General features: G+C 40.3%; 1 protein-coding gene across 20 annotated transcripts in view; it reads left to right on the top strand.

The window, feature by feature from the left end:
• The window catches only part of FOXP1 (forkhead box P1), a 935,659-nt gene that overhangs the window by 808,457 nt on the left and 103,210 nt on the right, over window positions 1–23,992 (top strand). For all 20 annotated transcript variants that reach the window (XM_078661367.1, XM_078661363.1, XM_078661364.1 and 17 more), the window contains 2 exons: window positions 13,489–13,669; window positions 21,717–21,915. In XM_078661367.1, the coding sequence (XP_078517493.1) occupies window positions 13,489–13,669; window positions 21,717–21,915 (380 nt within the window). The remainder of the gene's footprint in view (window positions 1–13,488; window positions 13,670–21,716; window positions 21,916–23,992) is intronic.

Genomic DNA, 23,992 nt, shown 5'->3' with positions numbered 1-23,992 from the left:
TACTGTCATTGTTCCAGTATCAATAGTGTTCAGGTGTATTTAGCCATAAGGATGGCCTTCACCTCTTTCTTGAAGAGTATAGTGGACGGGATAAGCCTGGTTTCTGGTGGGAGTGCATTCCAGATCCTAGGTGCCATTCCAGAGAAGGAGCGTTTGTATGTTTTTTCCTTCCGGAATCTCCGTGGTTTCAGGAGGAGAGTGTTTGTGCTTCTGTTGGATCTTGAGCCTCCTGATATGGTCAGCTTATGAGAGAGGTAGTTGGGTGCCTTGTGGTGTACGGCCGAGTGTGTCATACAGGCAATTTTCAACTGAATTCTGGCTTCAATAGGCAGCCAGTTCAGGGTTTTTAAGTCAGGGGATATATGCGAGTGTTTTCTTGAGCCAGTGATGAGTCTCGCGGCCGCGTTAAGGGAGGCTCTTAGGGGAGCCGTTGTTGTCAGGGGGAGCCCGCTGAGAGCCACAATTCCGTAGTCTATGCGAGGAATGACTAAGGCTTGTACCACAGTTTGGAAGTCCTTGGGTGGTAGGAAGGGTTTGAGTTTTCTCAGCGTGTTGATTTGGAAGTTGGCTCCTTTAGTTGCTATGGTAATATGCTGCTGCATGTCGAGATTGCAGTCCAGTGTGATGCCAAGGGATTTCGCTGAGTCCACGATGGTGGGTTGGACATTGAGTGCGGTTAGATGATTGAGCCAGGTTTGGGTGATGGCCTTTTTCGCAGGAGGAGAGATCAGAAGGAACTCAGTTTTCAGAGCATTTAGTTTGAGGTGATTGTCGGCCAGCCAAGCTTGGGTGTTTCTTAGTGTGGCATTCAACAGTTTGATGTCTTCAGGGGATTGACGCTTGAGGTAGAGCTGAGTGTCATCGGCGTACATATGGAAATGTACCTTAGAAGATTGAAGCAGGGTGGTGAGTGGTTCCATGACGAGGTTGAACAATGTGGGGGATAGGGAGGAACCTTGCGGGACGCCCAGTGTTACTGGCACAGGCAAGGACAGTGCGTTGTTGATCTTGAACCTCTGCGAACGGTTGTGCAGAAAGGACGTGAACCATTTGAGAACCGTCCCGGATATGCCCATTCTGGTATTTAGGAGCTCCAGTAGATTCTCGTGTTTGACCGTATCAAATGCTGAAGAGAGGTCAAGAAGGATGAGGAGGCAAGACTCATTGTGATCAAGGATTTGGAGGGCATCATCTATTATGTGTGTCATGGCCGTTTCCGTGCTATGCTTTGCTCTGAATCCGGATTGGTGGGAGTTGAGGAGGTCAAACTGCTCAATGTGTTTTGTCAGTTGGAGTTGTACGCATTTTTCTAACAGTTTTGCTAGAGTGGTGATATTGGTGATAGGACGATAGTTGTTTAGGTTGGCCGGGTCAGCTGTGGGTTTCTTGAGTATAGGCGTGACTTGCCCAATCTTGAGGGAATCTGGGATGAGCCCTTGTTGCAGGGAACAGTTGATGATTTTAGTCCAGAGTGGGAGGAACAGGGGGGTGAGGACTTTAACAGCATTGGCAGGTAGGGGGTCTGTGTGATGATTGGCGGGTTTCAAGGTGACCAGCAGCTTGTGAATTGATTCTTCGGAATAGGTGTCGAAGGACGTCCATGAAGCGTTGTTTTTAGCATGAGTGTTAGTTATGCATATGGAGCCGGCGAATCGACTTACATCCTGGATGAGATCGCTTCTTATAGTGTTGTTCTTTTGCTTGAAGAAAGCAGAGAAGTCTTCGCAACTTGGGATAGCCTTTGTTAAGTTGTTGGGTTGTGGAGGTTGCGTTTTGGTTTGGGTTTTGACTAACTCAAACAGTTTTTTTGGTCGGTTTTTAGCTTGATCCAGCTGTTGGCTAAAGAATATTGCTTTCGAGCGTTTGATTTTTCTGAAGTAAGCGTTTCTCTTATTCTTAAGCGTTCTAAGGTTCAGTGCTGAGGGGTCAGATCTCCACGCGCGTTCAGCTAAGCGCATCACACGTCTGTCTTCATTGAGTCTGCCATCGTACCATGGGTTCGAGTTCTTGGTGGAGACTCTCTTCAATTGCAAGGGTGCGGCTTCGTTGATTATTGTAGACATGGAGTCTAGGTAGAGGTTGGTCAATGCATGCACATCAGAGACGTCCGTCGGGGGAAGAAGGAGACTGCCTGTGTGGGCAGGCAAGGACTTTGGGTTAAGGTTCTTCAGGTCCCTCTTCCAAATCTTGGTTTTGGCAGGTTGCGCCGGGTTAAGTTTGACCTTTTCGTTGATGAAGAAGGTGATGATGTGGTGGTCTGACCAGTCGCATGGTTCGATTGCGACTAGTTGGGTAGAGTCTTCTTTGGCGATGATAAGGTCAATGATAGAGCCTTTTTCATGTGTCGGACCGTTGCAGATTTGGGTGAGGTCAAGCGCGTCGAGGAAAGTCTTAAGGCTCTTCACCACAGTGTCTTTCTGGTCATTCCAGTGGAGGTTGAAGTCTCCCAGGTAAATTTGATTGAGCTGTCGACCGGCGTTGGTGGATATCGTGGACATTCATGAACAACTTCAGATGCCATGTGAAGGGAGGCCCGTCAAACATAGGGAGGCGACCAGCAGAAACATTAATTGGCAAAACCAACAGATCGGGCCATGGCATGGTTGGTGTTTTATTTACTTTGCAAGGAAATGCAATGGGATTTAAATGGTCAGAAGTAAGACATAAAAGTATGCTGTTCGTAAAGGTGGCATGCACACTCTTAAATAAAATAGTTTAAAAAATGACTAGCTGCAAAAATAAATTTGAATAAAAAGTGTGATTTGTAAGCAGAAATAAAAGCAAAGATTTTTGTACCATATCCAGCAATCAAGTAGATTTATTTTTAGGCGGATTGTGCAAACAATATTACATCCTTCTCAGTGTAGCGGGCCAATGGCTGAAGTGGGCTAACACATTGACACGTGTTGTATTTTGTAGTGGCCAGGAATAAAATCTGAAAGACTCTTAAACAGACCAGTGTATGGAGACAGCTGATCAAAAACATATATATGTGTTTTAATTATGAGACTGACAAGACAGCTATTGTCTCTAGCCCAAACTTATAAAAGAAGTTGCTTTAACCACTTTGTAAATATCTGCTGTGCTTCAATTTGAGTATTGTGTTCAGTTTTGTGTGCCCTTATGAAGAATGAAGGCAGAATGGAATCCATCCATACGTGGGCGCCCACATTGTGATATGCATATACCAGCTGAATAGAGGTTCAGAGGCATTGCAGGTGTACTCTGGGTGTCACAAAGAAGAGGGAATGTGGTAGTCATTCTCAGAACTATCGATGATAAATTGATACAAAGGTCGAGGCGAGGGGCTTATGGGCAGAGATAAAATATGTATATCTGTTATGCAATCTTTATTTTGGCGTTACGTTATAAGACAGAAAGCAAATTAAAACATTAAAAGTACAAAATATTAATAAAAAAATCCACGAACAAATTAAAAATTATCGTTTTTCTCCATATTCATTAAAACATTAAGAACGTTAAAAATATGTGTATCAAAACTTGTGCTGAATTTATCTAATGCATTTTCAGTGGACATCCTGTTGAAAGATATGTAATTCTGCATTTAGAAAGGGCTGATAGGAGAACATCTGATGGACATTTTCCAAAATGCCAAGTTGAAAGCTGAAGCCAATTTAAGGATCTATTTTAAGACCAGGTGGATACATAGGCTGGAAAATTCTGCCTTTAAATTACGTTCTCCTGACACCCACTACATGGCAGCAGTTCCAGCATTACACTACTGTTTTGCCTTCGGCTCCGAGGTCTGTTCCCATCTCATCCTCTTGAAGGTTACCTTTTAGAGGTATTTCTTTTTGAAGCTGGTCTATCTTAACCCCTTCCATGCTGTTAATACCCTCATAAGTACATCACAAAATTCAATCCAGTTTAGGTGAATGAAGTTGGTTTCTCCCATGAAATTTTCCGATGTTGTTTTACTATATAGTACAGACAAGCCGCTAAGTGCGTATTGTTTCATTTTTGTATGCTCTTCACATATTATCAAGTTATCATTTCACCACAGCTTAAAATATTAAGTTTAGAGGAAGCTCAAATGGTTAATACAGGTTATCGACCAGTGAGTGTCCCCGCTACCCCCCCCCCCCCGAATTATGATTTGTTTTTGATCCTGTTACTATTCAAATAAGTAACATGCCTGTACACCCAGTTAAGTAGCCAACAGTATTTGGCGCCCCGACAGTCTAGGTGTCAATAATTTACATGTATAATTACCTGATCTTTTTTCCCTGTAGCTATTGAATGAATATGCTGATATGATCCGTTTCATATTCCAATCTATAGGCAAACCTATCAGATGACAATATTGAAATTCTCCATAGTTTCAGCACCGATGCTAGGGCATTACCATTCATTTGCTGGTATATCATTGCTCTACATAATTAAGAATTGCAATGTGTTCATTTAATGATGAATAAGTATAAATGGGGAATGGTCCTCTCACCAGATACTTTTCAAAGTTGGCTCATACTTGACTTTAGCACATTACTACCATGGTTTCTGATGGATAACTCGTACTGTGTCCCTTGCAAGAGAGACTGTATGCACACCATGTCCGTTTCAAGAGGGTGTGTGCCCTTATTTATGCCTCTGGTCGTATGTACTTCTTAGCTAAGTTTTGAGGCTGCGATGGACCCCCAGGCCCTTATTGTGGGCGCCGCCATCTTTGCGTGCTATGTTTCTATGGAAGGTTTTAAAGTGGGGCGTGAATGGGCGCGGCCGTTTTGATTGATTCCATGTACTGCTTTATTACGTAATTCTGATGCATGGTAGTTCTGGTGACTGGAACAGAGCTGCTTTTCTAGCTGGTTATTACGAGAGCAAAGCAGAGTCTTTTCCTATGACTTTGGTGGTTACAACTTTTATTTCTAACATAAGCACTGGACGAATTTGATAATTTTTTGGGGTATTTTATTTAAATAAATTCCTTTACACACATTCCGTAACTGTTTGCAAAGTTGTTTCCCTCGTTTAATTTCAATCACTTCCAATACCTGGTTAACGACTTGGTGAAACATTTAGAACACTTTTTTCTCCTATTGACCTGACTTATTTCCATTAACTTTCAGTGCTGCTACTGTAGTTGCTCTCGCCACTTGCCCTCATCAAGATATCCAAAATAATTCTTGAGGATATGGAAATCTTAATCAGATTTGTTTTAATTGAATGTGTTTTATTGCCTGATTCTGCAAAAAAGCACACACTAAAAGATTTTATTTGTCTGATTCTAGGCTACTTAGCCAAATCCTTTTTTGTCCCCTCTTCTTGGGCTTGTGTGTCACGCACAGTACCCTTCAGGATTGCACCTGCACCCACACAATCGGATGTAGCATCCTTCGCCAATGTGTTCTTTTGACGTGGATACATTCGTGTTTTTTAAGCACGGACATGGTATTCCTGTTTCTGCGGTCACCAGTTGAATCATAGTTACATATTCTATCAAACAATTTGTAGATTGGGTTCTTGAACGATTTAGTTCACAATTGGGAAAGTGTGCTTTGAGTTACCCTGAAGAAACCCATTGTTCTTTTGTATATTTAGCTGCCATGTTGCTAGGGCTATGGATCAGGCTTTTGTGCTCATTTGTAAGACTTACCATAATTTTCTCCCTACATATCATTTTTACTGGAGCATTCTCCATCAGGTGAATTACCATTTTGATGACACTAGTAGGGAGATGGGAGTTGCTTTGGCAGAGATTTCTCTTGTCAAGATCAACGTTTCCACAGCTTTCTGAAAGATTTCACTTTACCATCTTCTCCCTCAATTACTTTATCTTGTGCCTGTAGATGCCATATTTTATCACAGACTGATATCAGCTCCGGTGTGTTATTGCACCTTCTGCAGTGTCCCACCGCAGATAACTTGACTAACATTATTCTCAGTTCAATAAAGTGAATACTGTTCAGGTGGGAGATAGGAGTACTTTTTACGTATCATGGTTTTGTTAGTGCTTGAATTCCTTCATGTGTTGGGTTTAATATAATATATTGCCAGCTTAATTAAAAGCTATGAGACACAGAGGTCTCTTGGTATATTGTCTAAAACAAGTGTGTGTGTGTACTTAAGATATGCATTATGTTTAACTTGTGTCCTGTAAAATCAAGCTAGGCAGAGTGCTGAAAAAGTGTGACTGCTTGTCATCCAGAGATTATTAGAGTTTATGTTAGGCAGAAGGGAGTAGCCTCAGAAAGGAAAACAGACCTTTGACAGAGGCTTTAGGGAGGGGATCAAAAATGCAAGCATTATCAGGAGATTTCAGCATTTTCACGCTAACTACTGACCTGACAGCAGGACTGCACAGAGACCTTTTTTTGTATGCATTCAATTGTGAGAAGTAAACAAACTGACTTGTATCCTGTGTTTGGTAACTGGGTGGGGAGCACACTTTGGCAACGCATGTTGCTTTTAAATTCTTTCTTGGACAATGGGCCTTGTATACTTTTATATCCTGGCTTTTCAAACATAGAGAGCTGGTATGAGCTTTGTTTGGCAGAGCCCAGAAGACAATGATGTTTGGTTTGTTTTAAAACTGATTGCTTTTAAATGTTAGTTTTCATCAATAGCCCAGGAACAAAAACTGGACATGTCTGATTAAAAAGTGGTGGGCATTCACACACATTTTCAATATAAATCCATAGACGTTCAGAGTCTGTTTATTGGTATATATTTTATTTTAATACAAAGCTATGTTTGTAACGGCTAGAGAGGGCTTCTTTGAGGTCAACACAAATTATGTGAATGGACATAATGTGAATATCAGTGCTGACGGTGAAATGCTGTGTTTTTGCTTTGTTTTCAAGTATTTTAAATCTACACATTTGATATATACTAATGACCAGTTTCACGGTCGCATATTATTCACAGGGAACCCTTTATAGTCTGCAGGACCTAAATTATAAACAAATACACATTTCTGGCAAGTTTAAGTAAAAAAGGGAATGGTCAAACCAGACCAACAGGAACCTTTTCATATAAGGCATAAGGTACCTCCCTGCTGTACACATTATAAAGATATTGTAAATCACTGAGGAGTTCCTTTGTCAAGTTAAGGGACTCTGAGGTGACTTTCAATATCCTTATCATGAAATGCAGAGGGTATTTTATCCCATATAATACATGGTCGAACAGTCACCGTTACCATAAACCACTTAAATCTTAACTCTTTTGTGTGAAAGAGAGAGGATGTTTGCAAACAACAAGAATAAAGATCGAGCCTCTAGTGCAAAGTTAAACAAATTAATGTGTTATAAAACATTATAATAAATTCAATGGAAGTCTGTTAAAAACAAAAAGCTGCAGTAGCTCTGAATGTGTAGAAACCTGCAGAAAGATATATTACCTAAGAAATGCAAACAAAAAAATGTTCTTTCTGCTTGTCGCTGTATGCTAGAAAAACAGAGCAGAAAAAAGAAAATTAAGGCTTCATTTTGATTGCTTTAAACAGCTGCTTTCCTTATGCTCTGTGACCGGACCTGCCTTTCACCTAAGCTGCTGGCTCTTATTGTAATCGGCTACTAGTTCCCAGGCTTCAAGCCCAGTTCTCTCCCCTTGCTGCTGCATCGCTCTTCCTCCTGTCTTCGCCTTGCTTTTTCTTCCGCTTTTTTGTTTGCCTTCTAGTTGCTTTTCCCTCGTTTTCACTGCTTCTCCTTGCTTTCCCCCATTTTTATTGCCGCCTTCTTCTTTTCCCTTGTTTATACTGCTTTCTCCTTGGTTTTTTCTCTGTTTGAGTGACAGCTCCTTCCTTTTCCATCGTTTTCACTGCTTTCGCCTTGCTTCTTCCCGTTTCTTGAGTGCCTTCTCCAAGCTTTTCCGTCATTTTCAATGCCTTCTCCCTGCTTTCCCCCCTGTTTTTGAGTGCCTTTTCCTTTGTTTTCACTGTTTTATTTTTGCTTTCCTTTCAAGACCCGGCTGCTCAAATGAGCCTCTGGGACCTGCAAGTGCCTGGATACTCTGTTGGGTGATTAGCCACACTTTACCAATTTATATTTATTGATTGATTGATTGCTTGACTAGTTGCATCACTACTCACCGATTATAAAGAAATTCGAGATAGCCATTTATACAGGGATTTCAGAATCCCATGTGATAAATGTGTGTATATGCTTTGGCATTCTGCGTAATCTGAGACCTGCACTCAAATATTTTGATGCCGCAACCCGCCAACTTGTGGTTCAGGCGACGATACTGGCTCGGCTAGACTATGCCAGCTCCCTTTTTATAGGGCTAAATCAGGCCGAGCTGACTCGTCCCCAGCGAGTGCAAAACGCAGCAGCCAGAGCAGTTGTAGGCCTCCCTAGGTTCTGCTCGGTCTCTCGCACCCTGCGTGCTCTCCACTGGCTGCCGATCAGGCAGCGGATTCATTTTAAGGTGCTTGGTTTGGCTTTTAAAATCCTAAAAGGCCCGTCTGCTCCCATATTGCAGAATCTTCTGCGCCCATATATCCCAGGCCGTTCCCTTCGCTCCTCGGATCACGAATTGGCAGCAGCTCCACGCTTCAATCGTAGTCGAGCTGGGGGACGTTCCTTCAAGGTGCGGGCAGTAGCTCTGTGGAACGCATTGCCTCGCGAAATTCGGACCCTTGCCGACCTGCTTTCTTTTCGCAAGGCCGTTAAGACTCTCCTGTTTCCTTAGCCCTGTTAAAAACTCGAATTTTTAAATAAATCTGTTCCTTGGTTATGTTGTGTGGCTACCTTGTCGGGCGCCGGGACGCTCCTTCGCTGGAGCAGCTGAGCACATTACAAATACCATTAACATAACATAACATAACATATATGTATGTGTGTGTGTGTGTGTGTGTGTGTGTGTGTGTGTGTGTGTATATATTTAATGCTTGAGGAGTCAGATTCACCTTCAGTTATTGAAACCTCCTTTAAGTAAGCCAGTCTCACTTACAAGTGAAAAATATAAAGGTGTCCTCGAGCAATTATTGATACTCATGCCGCAGAATTCACTTTATCTTCAAGTTGCTGCTTTGCTGGAGGGTAAGTCCTTTAAGGCATGTTTAGGAAGGGACTGCTGCTCATGAGAACAATGTCAAATTACTAGTTGAAGGAATATTTTGTGGTCTTTTGGTTTCAGAGTTGGGCTTTGATGTTACTAGCATTGGTTCTTCATAGAATAGTATGAATAAACCCTACCTGGTGATCCTCAAAGACTTCTTAACCCCCCCACCCCCCCCCGTAGATTGGAGTTTAAGTTTGAAGCTGGGATTTGTCCAGTGTAGGTTCAAGAGGACTAGATCCATGTCAGATTTCCAGAGTACCCACTTGGGATACAATTAAGTACACTGAATCTAAATGGAACTCACTACACTTTAATTTCCACTTCTGAAAATCTAGTGTGGAATTGAGCATATACATTGAAGGCCCTTCCTTGAATGGCCATATGTTTAGGATCTTTTAGATTTCGTAATAAATAAAGAAAGACGTATTATGCCTGCTCACCCATAGACTGCGTTGGAGAGCAGCTGGACTCGTAGAGTACTGAAGATAGTCATTGAAAGCTTTACACGAAAGGAATTTGGAGCCCAATTTAATTTAAAATAACGTAAAAGTACAGGGCGAGATTTACGTTTCTACCTCAGCATACTTGTACATTATTTTTTTTTTGTTTTGCAAATATTCCTAGTAGTTCACCTGGAAAGTTACACCAGGTGCAGATTTCCAGCCTTTCTCCTTGGGAATTTCATTAAATATTTATATATTTTCCTTGTTCGAAGAGTTTACACAGCATGGATTTCAGCACAGAGGGAATGTAGTCCACTCTGCAAACGCATATATTATTTGGTTTTTTCTACCCATTTGGGGACGTGGGGTGGTGATGAGAGGAGGGAAGCTTTTCCTCTTTGGAGAAAGCCCTTCTCCTACCACCATTCCAAAGGTGCACAGATCTGATTCCATTCCATCTAATAAGGATGCAAGGGATCTGCTTTTGGAGTAAGGGTAGCAAGCCATCCTTGATACTGATGGATATGCATGCCACGTTGAAGTAGTCTAAAATGGCTCTGTCCATGGCTGCCGATAAGTCACTCTGAGCCAGTATTTAGGTGGTTACTGGCCAGCTCTTATTCAGAAATCTTATGAAAATGCTGAAATAGGAGACAGTGTTCGCATTAATAAAAAATAAACATCCAGAATGTGATCCTAAAGATGTCGGACAAAGCCAAGTAAGTCCATATTTGGCAGTTGTTTGGATAGTGTTGCTGCTGTGCAGTATTTGCTTTGACATTCATATATTTATTTATCATTAGCCACACGTTTTCGTAGAAGTACCAACCCGCTAATGACTTTTGAACTTTCACGGTACTGTTCTTCCTGTATTCCAGCAATCCGGTGAACGATGTCACAATAGCTCTCAAAACCCAAGGAAATGTAATCCAAAAAGCAACATTTAGGGAAGCCTATTTTTGGTGATTGTGGACTTGGGGGACTGGGTTAAGAACATTATTCTTTACTCTACACTGGATTGTCCTTTTAAATAGTTGCAAACTAGTTATGTCACGTTTGGGTGGTTCTCTGCTTTCTCAGATAGGAATAGGAAGAAGAGAAGGGCAGTGATGCTGCAAGTGAGTGCGAGACTGTTGGTGGGACCCAGAATACTGCAAGAGAAGAGATGTATATATTTCAAAGAAGCATGTTTTTTAAGTAATTAGTAATGCTACTTGAAACTAGTCTCTACTTTTTAACAGCGTGCTTAAAGCTGAAGCATTGCCAAAAAGGAGATCGTAATGGTTTTGTCCCTATTTAAGGTCAATGAATTAGTTATCCACCCCATGTCCATATATTGTTTTTGAATTTGTGGCAGTATATAAGTACATGTTTTGCATTCTGCTACTGTTCATCTGTGCTTATTGGTGGAGCCTCTGGAATGACGCCTTTAAATAAACAGCGTTGATATTTCCTTTATTGTCCTTACTTATTGGAGCGATGAGCATTACAAAACGCCCCGTTTGAGGTGAATTTCAAGCCCAGGATGTGTCTTACTTGATGCACGAAAGTGTGTCGGTAGGAAATAAAATGTTTCCTAAGATTAACATCAAATAATAAAATAGCTAAGTGGACGATGATTTTAAATCCTTAAAGACTTTCAGAAGTGTTAAAACCTCTTGAGAAACACCGCATTTGAGTTAATTTTGCTTGCAGAAATCTTGCAGGCACGAAAGAGTTAATTTGTGCACTCATTCCTGGATAGGAGCAGCACCTTGATAGAGTTCTTGGCAGATAGAGCCTGTTGGATAATTTCCTTCCATTTATTGTATTTCTGCAGTGTATTATCTTTCTATCACTCAGGTAAATTGCAGAGGAAATCTACATTAATATGTTTTTGGCTGGCTGGAGGAACTGCCAGAGCCTGGTGCAATAGGCATCCAGTGTTTCATACAACACAAGTTATTGTTTGACCAACAACTGAAACAGAGGTGTATCAAAACGCAAAGCTTTTCATGGGTTTAGGGAAAGTAAAATGATAAAACGCCAGATGTGAATGGCGCGAGACTGAGCAAGTTCGCCAACTCCCGCCAAGCGCAGGCGTCTTATGCTTGCAGGGCTGCAAGCTTTAAGCGCTCCCTTCTCAAATAAGATGTTGTTCACTAAATTATGAATGTGTGTAATTAAAATCTAGTGGCTGATCCCATGAAAGATTTACAATGTTATTTCATCGTTTGTCATGGCTAATTAACAATATTAGATGAAGTTTTTCTTCTCCAAAGGTCTGATTTTTTTCTAATTTATTTGTGTCAGAAGTGATAAACAGAGCACTTAAAACGGTTCTCTCTGTTAAGGCTTAGAGCGAGGCACGTGTTCACATCACAACTTAGAGGGAGCAGGTTCAAATCCAGTTAAAGATTCTTGTGATAGTGAACACAGCTAAATATTTGTATGGGCCCAAAGTTTTACTGAAGAGCTGCCACCGGTGCTGCCGTATACTGGTTTTGACCAATAGCCACGCTGTATAGTTTTGGTTCCACCTCAAACTTCTTTGTTCCATCACCCTTTATTCCTCTGTTTTCCAATCCTCAATGTTTTATTATGTTTGTCTTCCTCCTCTCTTATTTCTTTATTTCCTTCACCTCTATTGCTCTGGGTCAGAGTCTGATGATAAGCAAGCCACCGTTCCCAAAAATCAATGCCAGTGTTCCCCTCTTAATACCACTGGCACAAACAAAGCACTGGTACAGCTCCAACTCTGTTCAAAATTGTAACACTTTTCAGTAGAGCAAGATTTTGAAAAAGCAGAGAATCTTCTTATTTGTGTCTTGCTTCTTGCCGAAGAGACCGCACTCTGTTTACAAATTTTAGTAGAGTTCTGCATGGATACTATTTGGTCACTTTGGAGTGTTAAACAATATGTTGGAAATAATTTTCACATTAAAGCAATACCTAGTCATCACATCTAAACAGTGGTGAGTGCCTAAATTGATTCTAGGTATACTTATCTAACAGGCTTCAGCTTTTATCCAGTCGAATGTGCGTAGTTGAACGTATGAACTGTTCCGTTTTCAGTAGCTGAGTTCAGTATTGAGGTGGAGGCTCAGTTGCTTCCATATTGTGGGGCCTAGCAGACCCGTAGACCATTGCCGCTTCTTTGCAAGCCTGTTTGGTGAGAATCTTCATATATGATGTTCTGTGTTGGTCTAGAGATAGTTCCTGGTGGCCAGACCCTTTTCAACTGAGAATGCAGGGTCAAAAATTCAATGATAGTAATGGTAAATACACTTGCAATTTAGGTGTCACCTGTGATATTTTACATATTAGACTGTATGAAGATTTTAGGTATACGAAGAGAATTTTTAGGTCCGATTTTTTTTAAACATACGAGATTAAAAATAGGATGCAAGCGGTAAACCTCTTAGTAGGAATGATGAATTTAGATATTGCCTGTGCCATGGGGAAATTCATAAATCGAGTTAGTGTTTCTCAAATGTAAAGAGCGACAATGAAATTTAGATCCGTAGGAGAATGAGTTATTTACTTGAAAGACTAGGCGCCCAATAATGGAATATCTGATTTTAATAAATCTGAAGATGATATTTGTTTTTATTTTAAAGAAAATGTGTTATTTAGACATGCAGAAGATGTATTGCATATTTTATGATATCGACTTGTGTACTTATTTTAATTGAGTGAGATGCTGTATTTGTATATCTTTATGGTTGTAAAAAAACAAATAACGTTTTTATTGACTGACAACTGAGAATGCACCACTGATGGTGGTTAAAATTACTGAAATGATATGTGAGATAGTGGTAAAGGGTGCAACACTAGCTCTCAAGGCATTTTAGGTGGTAGTTGTCCTCTAGGCATAGGACGTATATGATCTTAACCTCCAATTTTTTGGAGGTTAAGTAAGTTGATGCTATGTACGCTGTTTAATGAATGCATCTTGGTAGTGGAAGATTCAGTAATGCTATTCATTACCCCGCACTGCAATACATGACTAACCTATTTGTTTCTTGGCTTTTTCTTTTAGCATCAACAACAGCATCAGCAGCAGCAGCAACAACAGGTCGCAACACAGCAGTTGGCCTTCCAGCAGCAGCTCTTACAGATGCAGCAGCTGCAACAACAGCACCTCCTTAGTCTACAGCGGCAAGGCCTGCTAACGATTCAACCGGGGCAGTCTGCTCTTCCGCTGCAGTCTCTTTCTCAAGGTATCTTGGCAAAGACACCTACCCTCTGCTCTAGTCCTAATAATGTTTGTAGTTACCAGCTTGTGATTCCAATCTCCCTTGAAAAGATTCTATAAACTGCAGCGAGTTCCACAATTGGTCACTGTGGTTGCCTTTTCTTGCTGCTATGGTCATTATCGGTTGATGCCTTCTTACACAATGACTGTGTGAATTACTGCTACTAAAAGTCACTTTTCATTATTACAGAACAATTTTGTCAAAATAATAACACAAGAGAGGGTTCAGGAAACAAGATGGGCATAGGTGAATTATTTGTTTATGTGCTGTAGAAATGTTAGAACATGAATTAATGACACCTTTCTTATCCTTTTGGAGGGAAACATCCTTAACATCTGTAATTCTCCCGCTGGGTCTAAGCTACCAGAATGTCCTTCTCTGCTGTGGTAAGGCTGCTCATTAAGTGGCATTGTTTAAGTAGATCCGTTATTATGCCCAAACGGGGGCCGCTGGGAGGCGCAAGACAGGTTCTTGTAGTGGAAAAAGGGGTGCCCCCATGCATGAAGTGTAATATGTGTAGCAAGACGGCTTGCTACCCAGCTGTTGTGGGTTTTAAGAACAGTAAAGGAGAAGTTGTCCCTACAAACTATTGTATAAGAGCTTATTTAAAACGTAAAATGAAACTGATTTTGTGACAAATAATTCCAAAATGCACTAATGTGTTTTCAAGTGCTTAATCTAATGGTGCAAGAAAAGAACAGTAGGTAGGGTTTAAGCTGCAGAAGTGACTTACTTTAGAATAACGTAAGAATTGATGTCTATCTGAAAAAAAGGTATTTTATGACAGATGTTGGTAGTTTAGAACTGATGTCATTGTAAGATTTAAATCCACTTTATGCTTTGTTGAGCACGGCCACCTGGGTATTGAGAAGCAAGGACAAAAAAGGTTGAACAACTGTTTATCTCAGAGCCTATGATACCTGGGCTTATAAAATTGAGTTCCAAAAAGGGTGATCTGTCATCTTTCCCAGAACATACATTTTTAAACCTGTGCCTGCAATTTCCTTACCAATGAAGGAGGCACTTGTACTGCAAGAAATGCACCTGATATAACAATCTTTGCTGTCAGACACTTTATTAAATCAGCTTATAATCACGGTTTCTTTTAACCTTTTTACAAATGCAACCGAATTTAAGACCGGGTCATGTGGTATTTGAGGCCTGTTAAATGGTTGACGCTCTTGAAGTATTTCAACGCTCCCACATGATTCATGTGCCGTTTATGACAAGATTGTAAGTTTTACAAGTGCTTCTCGGGAGTGGAGCGAGATTTATTTTTTGCTCTGCATAATTAGCGCATCCTCCAATGTTATAATCACATAATCATTGCTATTTTTCATGTTGACATAAACATAATTTGGAGGCATCTTTCCCTAAAGGACGCAAGGCAATTTTTTTTAACCAACTCCCCTCCCCCTCAACCCTCTCGACATTAAATTGAAAAGCTCAGAAATTGCATCTCTTGTCAAGTAAACATGTTTTCAAGTAATTGCAACATGTAAATCTTGTTGCTGAGATTAGCATACAAGTAGCCAGCGGTGTAGCAAGAACATAGGGAGGCAGCTCCCACCCACACCCCTCACCAATAAGGGGGACATACCTATGAAGCTCGAATGCTGCCATTTCTTATATAGCCGAGTTAACCCACAAGCTTTACAGACCCACAGGCTTTAAATTACATTTTCTGAGCTCTTCCTAAATAAAAAACCCCATACCTACCGGGATATTTAGATTATTTGTATTTTTTTCAGTAGTGCAGCAGATCTGGATCATGCCTTGTGCAATAACCCTTCGTCATTATCACAGTGTTGCCTTTACCCTTTACCTTCTTTTCGCTCATCTTTATCTCCTTTTCCCTGTTCTAAAACATTGCGGCCACCTTTAAGTGATATCTGTGTAACGCACATGTCTGTCCGAATGAACATCTGGTGGTTGCTGCTGTAACTAACAGGATGGGCAGTACAATAGTGTCAAGAGTGCATGGACAATACGCCTGTGCCCTACATGATCTGCAGGCCGCGCCTGTGGCGCGTGCAGCCGCGCCACGCGTAAACCTGGGTATACATGGCTGACACCCACCAAGGAGAATTAGTGCCCATGAACCTTTCTTTACTGATTACTAGGCAAGCCAAGCAGTCATGACTATTTCTTTACTGACTACTACTATCATTCCTAGAAAAAGTTAAATAAATCACTGAAATATTATGGACGACTCTGAGGGCGTTATGGCCACCATAAAGCTAGACCAATATCCCTGGGACTTTAGCCGTGAGTTCCCAGACGTGCTTATAGTCAGCCAGCCTTTCAATGGGTCTGTGTCCGTGAAACTGCATCTTTTGTCGGTGAGGATTCCGGCACTCATAGGTCAGTACTCCAGTAGTAACATTTCATTTTTTTGTAAATGCATGATTGGTCACCAAGCGTCAGCTTGTGATTTGAATCGAGTACTTTCGTGCACTAGAGCCAAGCCTGGATATATCCGGACTTTAAGGACCATCTGTTACCTTTAAATACCAGAGATGTCCATCATGTCCCAATAATTTCCTCTACCAATAGGCTTGGATTAGCTATCATTATGTCAAGAACAATCGCAAGTTAAGGATGGACACAAGTGTGCCAAGCGGGCTTAGATAAGTGGGGTGGGTGGCGGGGTGCTCGCCATCTACCCCTACATCACAGGAGCTGCGGGGCCCACAGTAGCCAGTGTGGCTTTGGAGAACTGGAACATGGTTCCAAATTTGCTTTAATTCTTATTTATACAGGCCTTCTTATGCAGTCTTGATGTCTTTAAAACGTTTTGCAATCTACGCACTGCAGATTGTATCACCTCTCCCAGTTTTGTGACATATAAGGAAACTGAGGCAAATAGAGAGTGTGGTTGGACAAGATCACACAAATTAGTAAAATGGAAAGATCTTTGATTACTGCTGTCTGAAAGTTAGTCGCATTTCGTTCCTCATACCACATAAACGTATAAGATCTCCGTGTTTGCCATGAGTTTGTATTCATCTACTAGCATCACCGAGACAGCGTGTCTGAAGAAATAAAACCAAATACCATCTGCAAATCTGAGTCACAGCAGATGCAGAATAATAAACCCTTTGATCCTGTCATAATGTCATGGGTGTACCAATATATGACTTTTGCCATAATGCATTACAACAATTGACATCGGGTAGCTTTGACCGAGATAATATCACGAAGGAATATTCCTAGTGTAACAAATAATTTTACCTCCTCACAACAGCAGATAAGTAGACCAGACATTGGTGTAGCTGGGTGGGACGGTGGATAAGGGTCTGCTGGTGCTAAAATAAGATATTGGACCATGGAATGTCTGGCTGTCAGTACCTTGTCTCCTATGTGAGTGTGTTCTGCACGTATGCATCCATATCCGTGGGCACTAGAAATGGGTCATCTAAAAGAGGAGAGCCGCAAAAGCTTAGGGAGGGCTATGGCAGTCATAGTGGTTCACAGTCACACTCTCTAGCAACCCTTCAATGACACCAGTGGCAATGTCCCAGCAGACTTTCTTATTTTATAGTTATTTTGGTGTTCTCTATCACATGATATTTTATTTAGGCCGCACTGAAATTCTCTTAGGCTCTGTTTTGCTTTCTATAGCAAACTTCTTTTCGGTGGAAGTGTGCTGTGCATCTGTCAAGTCAAGTGAAGTCAATACAAGCTTTATTCGATTAATTAAAATCATAAAAGTGATTCCATCACAAATATACAAGTGGCAATTCATATGTTAAAAACGATTCATATAAAACAATTTGGTTAAAAAGCAATTAAGAGAACAATTTCATATATTTACATGGGATAGTGCAATTCATCGGTACAACTAATGTGTGCTGTGCATCTGTCTTTTGTGAAGTTGTACAAATGCTATGGTGGTTTCTCAATTCCATACCTGATTATGCATCACAAATATAAATAGGTGTTGACTTCATGCTCTGATAACGGCATGATGTCAACAGCAGACAAGTCTGCCGACTATTGCTTCAATTGAGTAAGCCGTAGTGTAAGGGTCAGCCACACTCGCAGGTAATTGTTAGCGCGGAGACATCCCTGTCAAGTATGCTGGTTAAAAATACATCCCCTACTGTCACTTAGCAAGGTGCTGGAAAATAATAGTCCAGATGCAGCAAACAGGACACTGCGTTCTGTGTCGACCTTTCCCTTTGCTTAATTCTCCTCCAAGCTTCTGTTTCAACAGACAAAGGCAAATTGAATTTGTCTTAGGGCTGAATGCATTTTTAGGATGCAACTGCCCAAAAGGCAATTCTCTTTTCTTTTACAATAAAAGGGACATTGGGCTTTGACTCAAATGACGTGTCCGGGATACCAGATCTCTCTATACACACCATTGGCCAGGAATCTCCCTGAATTGATGAAGTATTTTCAATATGTTTGATGAAGAATTGAGAGCAGGGACTGGCTGTTTTTGTTAATACGCGTCTCGGAAAGGAGGGGAAGGTTATTGGTCTGTCGTGCAATAATTTACTCCTCTTTGATATGCAAACGATCCTCAGTGAATATATAAAATCCTATCAGGCTCATTTCACAGTTCTTAACCACTCAGATTCTCTGGAGTCTATCGCCTCATTAGACCACTGCTCGCCAAAGCTGGCATAATTAAAATCTTTAACAGTTTAGCAAAGTAAAGATGTTGGGCTGATCACGTTGAGATGATTATCTGTCCATTGTATTCCAAATGGCAAAAATAAATTAAATTTAGACCCCGGCATTACTTATTGTGCGTTTCGAATGAAGTTAGTATGAATCATTTTAATTTTTTTTATTTTGGGGTGCAGTATCACTGGAGCTGCTGAAACAAGTAATCTCTGGCTGTGAAACGGTCTGAAAAGTGTTTTAATCCTCGGTAGACAGTGAGACCCGTTGAATGGCAATGAACAATTCCATGCTCTCGTTGTTTCTTTATGTTAATGTCGCGAGTGATACCAATGTGGGTGATTAAATTGCCAAATGTTATTATGCTCTTTAGTTTGATCTCCTTGGATGCGGCACTTCCCTTTTAAAGTCACGACCTTTTGAAAATAGCATCCAAACTACTAAAATACGTATCTCTTGTTGTCGTGCTTCCTTTTTATTTCCAGAGATGTGTGTCTCAGTTCCCGAAATGTAATATCCTTTTGGGAAGCTTTTAAGTCTATGGCTAGGGAAGTGAGTGAAAGTCGTAGCTCGGTCACTAGGCTCCTTCTGTGATCTTGGACAACCTCTTTCTCACCCAACTGTCTTTGACTGATATTTATTCCTTCCCTCACAAAACATCTGTGCAAATACTGACACAAGTTAAATCTGAACTTGGGAAGAAACGTTCTACTGATTGAAGCTAAATTGTTTCAACAATCTCGTTTGCATTTCCCATTATTAGCTATGTAGCAAATCGAACTAAAGGCCTCCATCTGGTCACTATCGTTTTTTTCATTCTTATGGTTATGTCTGCTTTGTATTCCCAATTCTCCTTAAAGCGCTTCAATACCTAATTGTGCAGTTGTGCTGGAAAACAAATATATAAATAACTACAGCAAGTGCTGCAAGTGATAACCGGTAGTACACAAAAACTTTACTCTTCCTTGAATGCAGAGAAAAAAGTCAAATCAATGTGTTGCACATACATATACTGGGAATCGAGGAAAAATGCAGCTAATAATTGATTACACTAAAGTTTTGTGCTTTTTTTGTATTTGGTTACACAGCAGTTGGGTCGTCTAATTTATTTAGAGGTGAAAAAGGAGACCCAGGCTTGCCACTCATTTAGTATTCCGTTGATTTTTGACATGCAGGGAGAGACATGGATGTCTGCTTTGTATTTGTACTCCTTAATCTTATTCTGTAATTGTTTTTGATATTTGTTGTTTTTAAGGTTTCTGTATCGTGCACTGATGCCCTGTCATTTGGGTACACACTGGTTAATCATGGCACCACAGGTTACTTCACTCTCTTAATTTCCAAGCATTTGTATTGCACTGTGGTCCTTACCCAGTATGCAGAAGTATTTCAATTCATCTTGTGTTATGTGTTTTTCAGAATGAAATCAAACTTAGACATAGTATACCAATTTGGCTTTTCAGGTTCACTCTCTATTAACAGAGAGTATATTAATGTTTGCTTATCACTTATATAACCTGCACGATTAATTTCGTGTTACATTATTTTTAGGCTAAAAAGTTCAGGCTCCCAATTGTGAGGGTTATTCTTGGAGTGCTCGGTAAGAGAAGAAAAAACTATTTGTCTAAAGGAAGGATAAATGTTATTTAAATGTATTTCCTTTTTGGGGCCTCTTCTAATTGTTTAATAATCTTCAGACCCCTCTCCTGAAGTGGGTGTTGACAGGTTTCAGCAATCTTGCAGATGAATTGCATGCTTTCATCAGGACAAATCTTTGTTATTTCTCGGCAGGTATCTTGAGTGCATTTCATGTACAACCTGGTGCCCTAGTTGTAGATCTCACTATCCTTTTCTTCTGATATTGGACATTATCTGCCAAGGGTTACTTAATGGGGCACAATGTTTTAATATGAATACCCAATATCGTCAAATGTGCAGTTGGGCGTTTACATGGGCTGTAATTGAATTTTCCAGTCTGCAGATAATCTGCAGACACAGGTCACTAGTGTATATACTCAGGGGTTTCTATGAATGTCAGCTTTTTCAAACATGCACTCGGTACTTCTAGGATAAAAAGAAAAATAGCACATTGACACAACCGTTTGTTTTGTTTCTCATGCCCTCTATGGGTTACTATTTTTGTTCTGCTTGCTGTTGATATTTATGGTCTGGCTTGACTGCGCAGTTGTAGCTAGACAATTAGGTGAGAACCACCAGCAGAGAGGCTTTGGCTTTGCCCACATTTTGGTAGTCAGGAGTGCATGTTTTGATTGGGCAGAAGTTGGGTGCTTCTACAAAAAAGTGCTTGATTATTTATCCAACTGCTTGGGCTTGAACTATTAATGTACACCAATATTATTCTACAGTTATTTGCTTTCATATACATATCCATCCCCATGTTATCTTCTTGTAATGGGTCACATTATCATATAGCATTCCTCTAACGCCTGACCTATTGGCATTACCAATGGTTGTTAGTCTTACTTTAGTAAAATATTCAGGCTTTTCTTATTTTACAATTGTATGTAATGTTTGTTATGGTGGTTTAATGGCAGCTATAGTGACCAGCAGACCTTTCAATGGAATGCAAGATGGTTGTGCAGACAATACAGTTTTGGTGTCCATCTTTTTCATCCCATGAAAGCACTTCTTTTGTCTCGGAGTTTATTTTATGTTTTCATTTTACATTTTCAACGACTCATTAGCTCTCATCTAAGCCATGACAGTAATAACAGTGTTACTTTTAGAGAAAGTTATATATTTCTTTCAGCAGACACATCCATCAATTAAGCGAGCAGTCCCAGAAACCAAAATTAATGAGAAAGATAGGTGTGTTAATGAAATAATCATAGTATAATCAATTTGACTGTTAAAATTTGAAAAGCATTTCGGGGAGACAATATGAATGCATAATGTATGTTTCAAAGTGATTAATAAAAACTCTATTTAATAACAAAGCTATTTGTCATGATTTAAAATGTAAGCATAAAAATGAGTCCTATTTTATGGCGCGTGTTGCCATTACAATCAAATGGAAAGGTCGTGAGGAGCCATATAACCGAAGATTTGTTTAAATTTACCACATCTTAAGCCACAATTCCAGCTGAAATTTTGATTAGGAATATTTGAAAACTAAACCAAGGGTTATTTGTTAACATTCTAGTGTTGCCTCCACGACATTGACATTAGACATAACTCTTTGCGCATTCAGTCATTTTCCCCAAATTCATTTGGTTTTCCTCCGTTTTATCAATTTGCGCGGTTAAAAAAAACCTGCTGAACACTAGGCTCTGTTTACTGACTGTGATTTAATTAATGTTTGAAGAGGGCTGAATTAGCTGTTAATTGATTTAATTATCCAATTTATTTGTTTCAGGCATGATTCCAGCAGAACTGCAGCAGCTCTGGAAAGAAGTGACTTCTGCTCACAATGCGGAGGAGTCCACGTGTAACAACCACAGCACTTTGGACCTGTCCAACACGTGTGTGTCCTCTACGGCCTCCTCCAAGGCCTCCCTGCTCTTGAACCCACATGCAACCACGAATGGCCAGCTCCTAACTCCCAAGAGGGAAAGGTAGGCGCTCTTGCATCTCACAAAAACATTGAGCGAGCATCATTTTTTGTGCTTGTTACCAGATAAATGCTCATGAAGGGCAGAGAGTTCCTCATTCAGTGATTGCTCTACTGTTGTTTAAAAAATGTTTTTAAATCAAAATATAAGTAGACTGGCTGTTTGCGGGTGTTATCCTAAAGTGAGACCTGTTACTAATTGTTTTTTACTAGCTCCTTCCATATATGAATGGAAGAAACTTCAATTGAATGCATTGTTGCTATTCATATCCAGCAAGTACTTGCTATATTTACCATTTTAAATGTTTTGTGGGATTTTGAATGGAATGTGAATGTATTTTATGGTCTGAAAACTAAAGTTTTCCAAAAGGAAAAAAATAAATATCAAAATCATTTCTGTCAGTGAATGTCAGATTGCTTACAAGGCATTGATAATATGCAAGAATGAAAATACGTGAAACTGATTAAAGCTTTTAATGTTAAACTGATGATAAACGAGTACTATCATAATGTATACCACATTTCATCAAACCCAGCAAGCTTAACTAGTTATGTTTGCTGATGTTACTACCCAACTGTAATAGGCTTTTGGGATTTTCACAATGAATATTAATGAGCTAAATTTACTTAACACTGGAAACCGGTAGATGTGTATCTTATGATCGATTTTTGTCCTGCATGTATAGATTGGACGGAAAGTGTGGGATACCATCTGTGCTTCATCATTAAATATACCCGTAGCACCAAATTTCCTTTATGACAGTTACCGGTCATGGTTTTCAAAGTTCTTTTAGATTTGATCCTCCATTGGAGGAGAGTTGAAGCCTGATATTTCATGTGATTAATAAATCTGCAGTAATTATTATACATGTTTCAGTCTTCTGCAACTAGAGGCCTCTAAAGTAGTCCTTTCTTCCACACGCACCATACCCAACCCAAATTATTTTTTTGTGCAAAGCTCTCTTCTGAAACCTGATTTCCTGAAGACTGACATGGGCCCATATCACAAGCCATGCATAGCATTAAAGAAATGCTTCTCATAATAGAAACTCTGCTACCGATCCAAACGCTAATTCATGAGACGGACAGTGCTGGACCTCCCTGGCCCACTCTCGACATGTTTTATCGTCCTAACTGACTAAAGTTGATGACAACTGTGGAAAGAGGTCCGCATGTTTTCAGGAAGGGAGAGACCAATTTGCACTGCTTGAGATCTCTCAATAGTAGAACAGTAAAGGATTTCCTGGCAAAGGCCGTCCTGTGGAATGAGTGATTCTTAACCAAACCCTATGGGGCAAGATAATTAATAGAAGCAGTAGCATATTTTTTTGTCCATCACGCTATGGTATTAAAAAAAAAAATCCTGCATAGTAGTGTAAGTGATACTAGACAGCGTTTGTTTAGTAAACCAAAAAAAAACCACCAACCATTCTCAAAGATAATGCACTTCAATGACCAGCCCTGGGCATGCAACACTTCTCAAGGTAAAATAAATGTTTCTCCTTTGCCATTGTCTATGCACCTACTGACTGCCATAGCAGCTGGAGTATGCAGTGTTCTTGACAAGAGCTTCTCATCTTTGCAGTGCCTCACAGCCTGAAAGGGGCACATTTCTTCAACCCACAGCTCATGTGATAGACCAGGTAGCGTGGATTTGCTCCTCTGCAGGGTAACGGAGAAGGCTTGTCACTGTGGAGCTCTCCCTCTGGTGCTGTTCAATTTTTGTGGATCAATCGCGGTGACCTTACCCCAGGCAGAGGCACAGCCATCTCTAAAAAAAAAAAAAAAAGGCTTCTGATGCAGTTCAGTAAAGGGAGTATTTGAACAGACATTGTTTTTTTGTGCTGTTCCTTTGCTGGTCCTGATCCATAGAACAACACTTGCGTAGAGGGCCATGTGATACTGTTCAGAATTCAGGAGCTGCCACTTAATGTCGGATCAATTGGCGACTGAATTCCTGACATCACAAATAGTACTATGCAAAGTCTGGAGGTCAATCTCTCTTTCTCTCTCTATTTCTCTATCCTTTTTTAAAAAAAAACACGTTTTTACTGCTCACAGGAGGGTGGGAATAACCTTTT

Source organism: Lissotriton helveticus, chromosome 9, assembly GCF_964261635.1.
Source record: "Lissotriton helveticus chromosome 9, aLisHel1.1, whole genome shotgun sequence".
NCBI lineage: Eukaryota > Metazoa > Chordata > Amphibia > Caudata > Salamandridae > Lissotriton > Lissotriton helveticus.
Note: the sequence above shows the minus strand (reverse complement) of the source record. Positions and strands in the feature narration are given on the sequence as shown.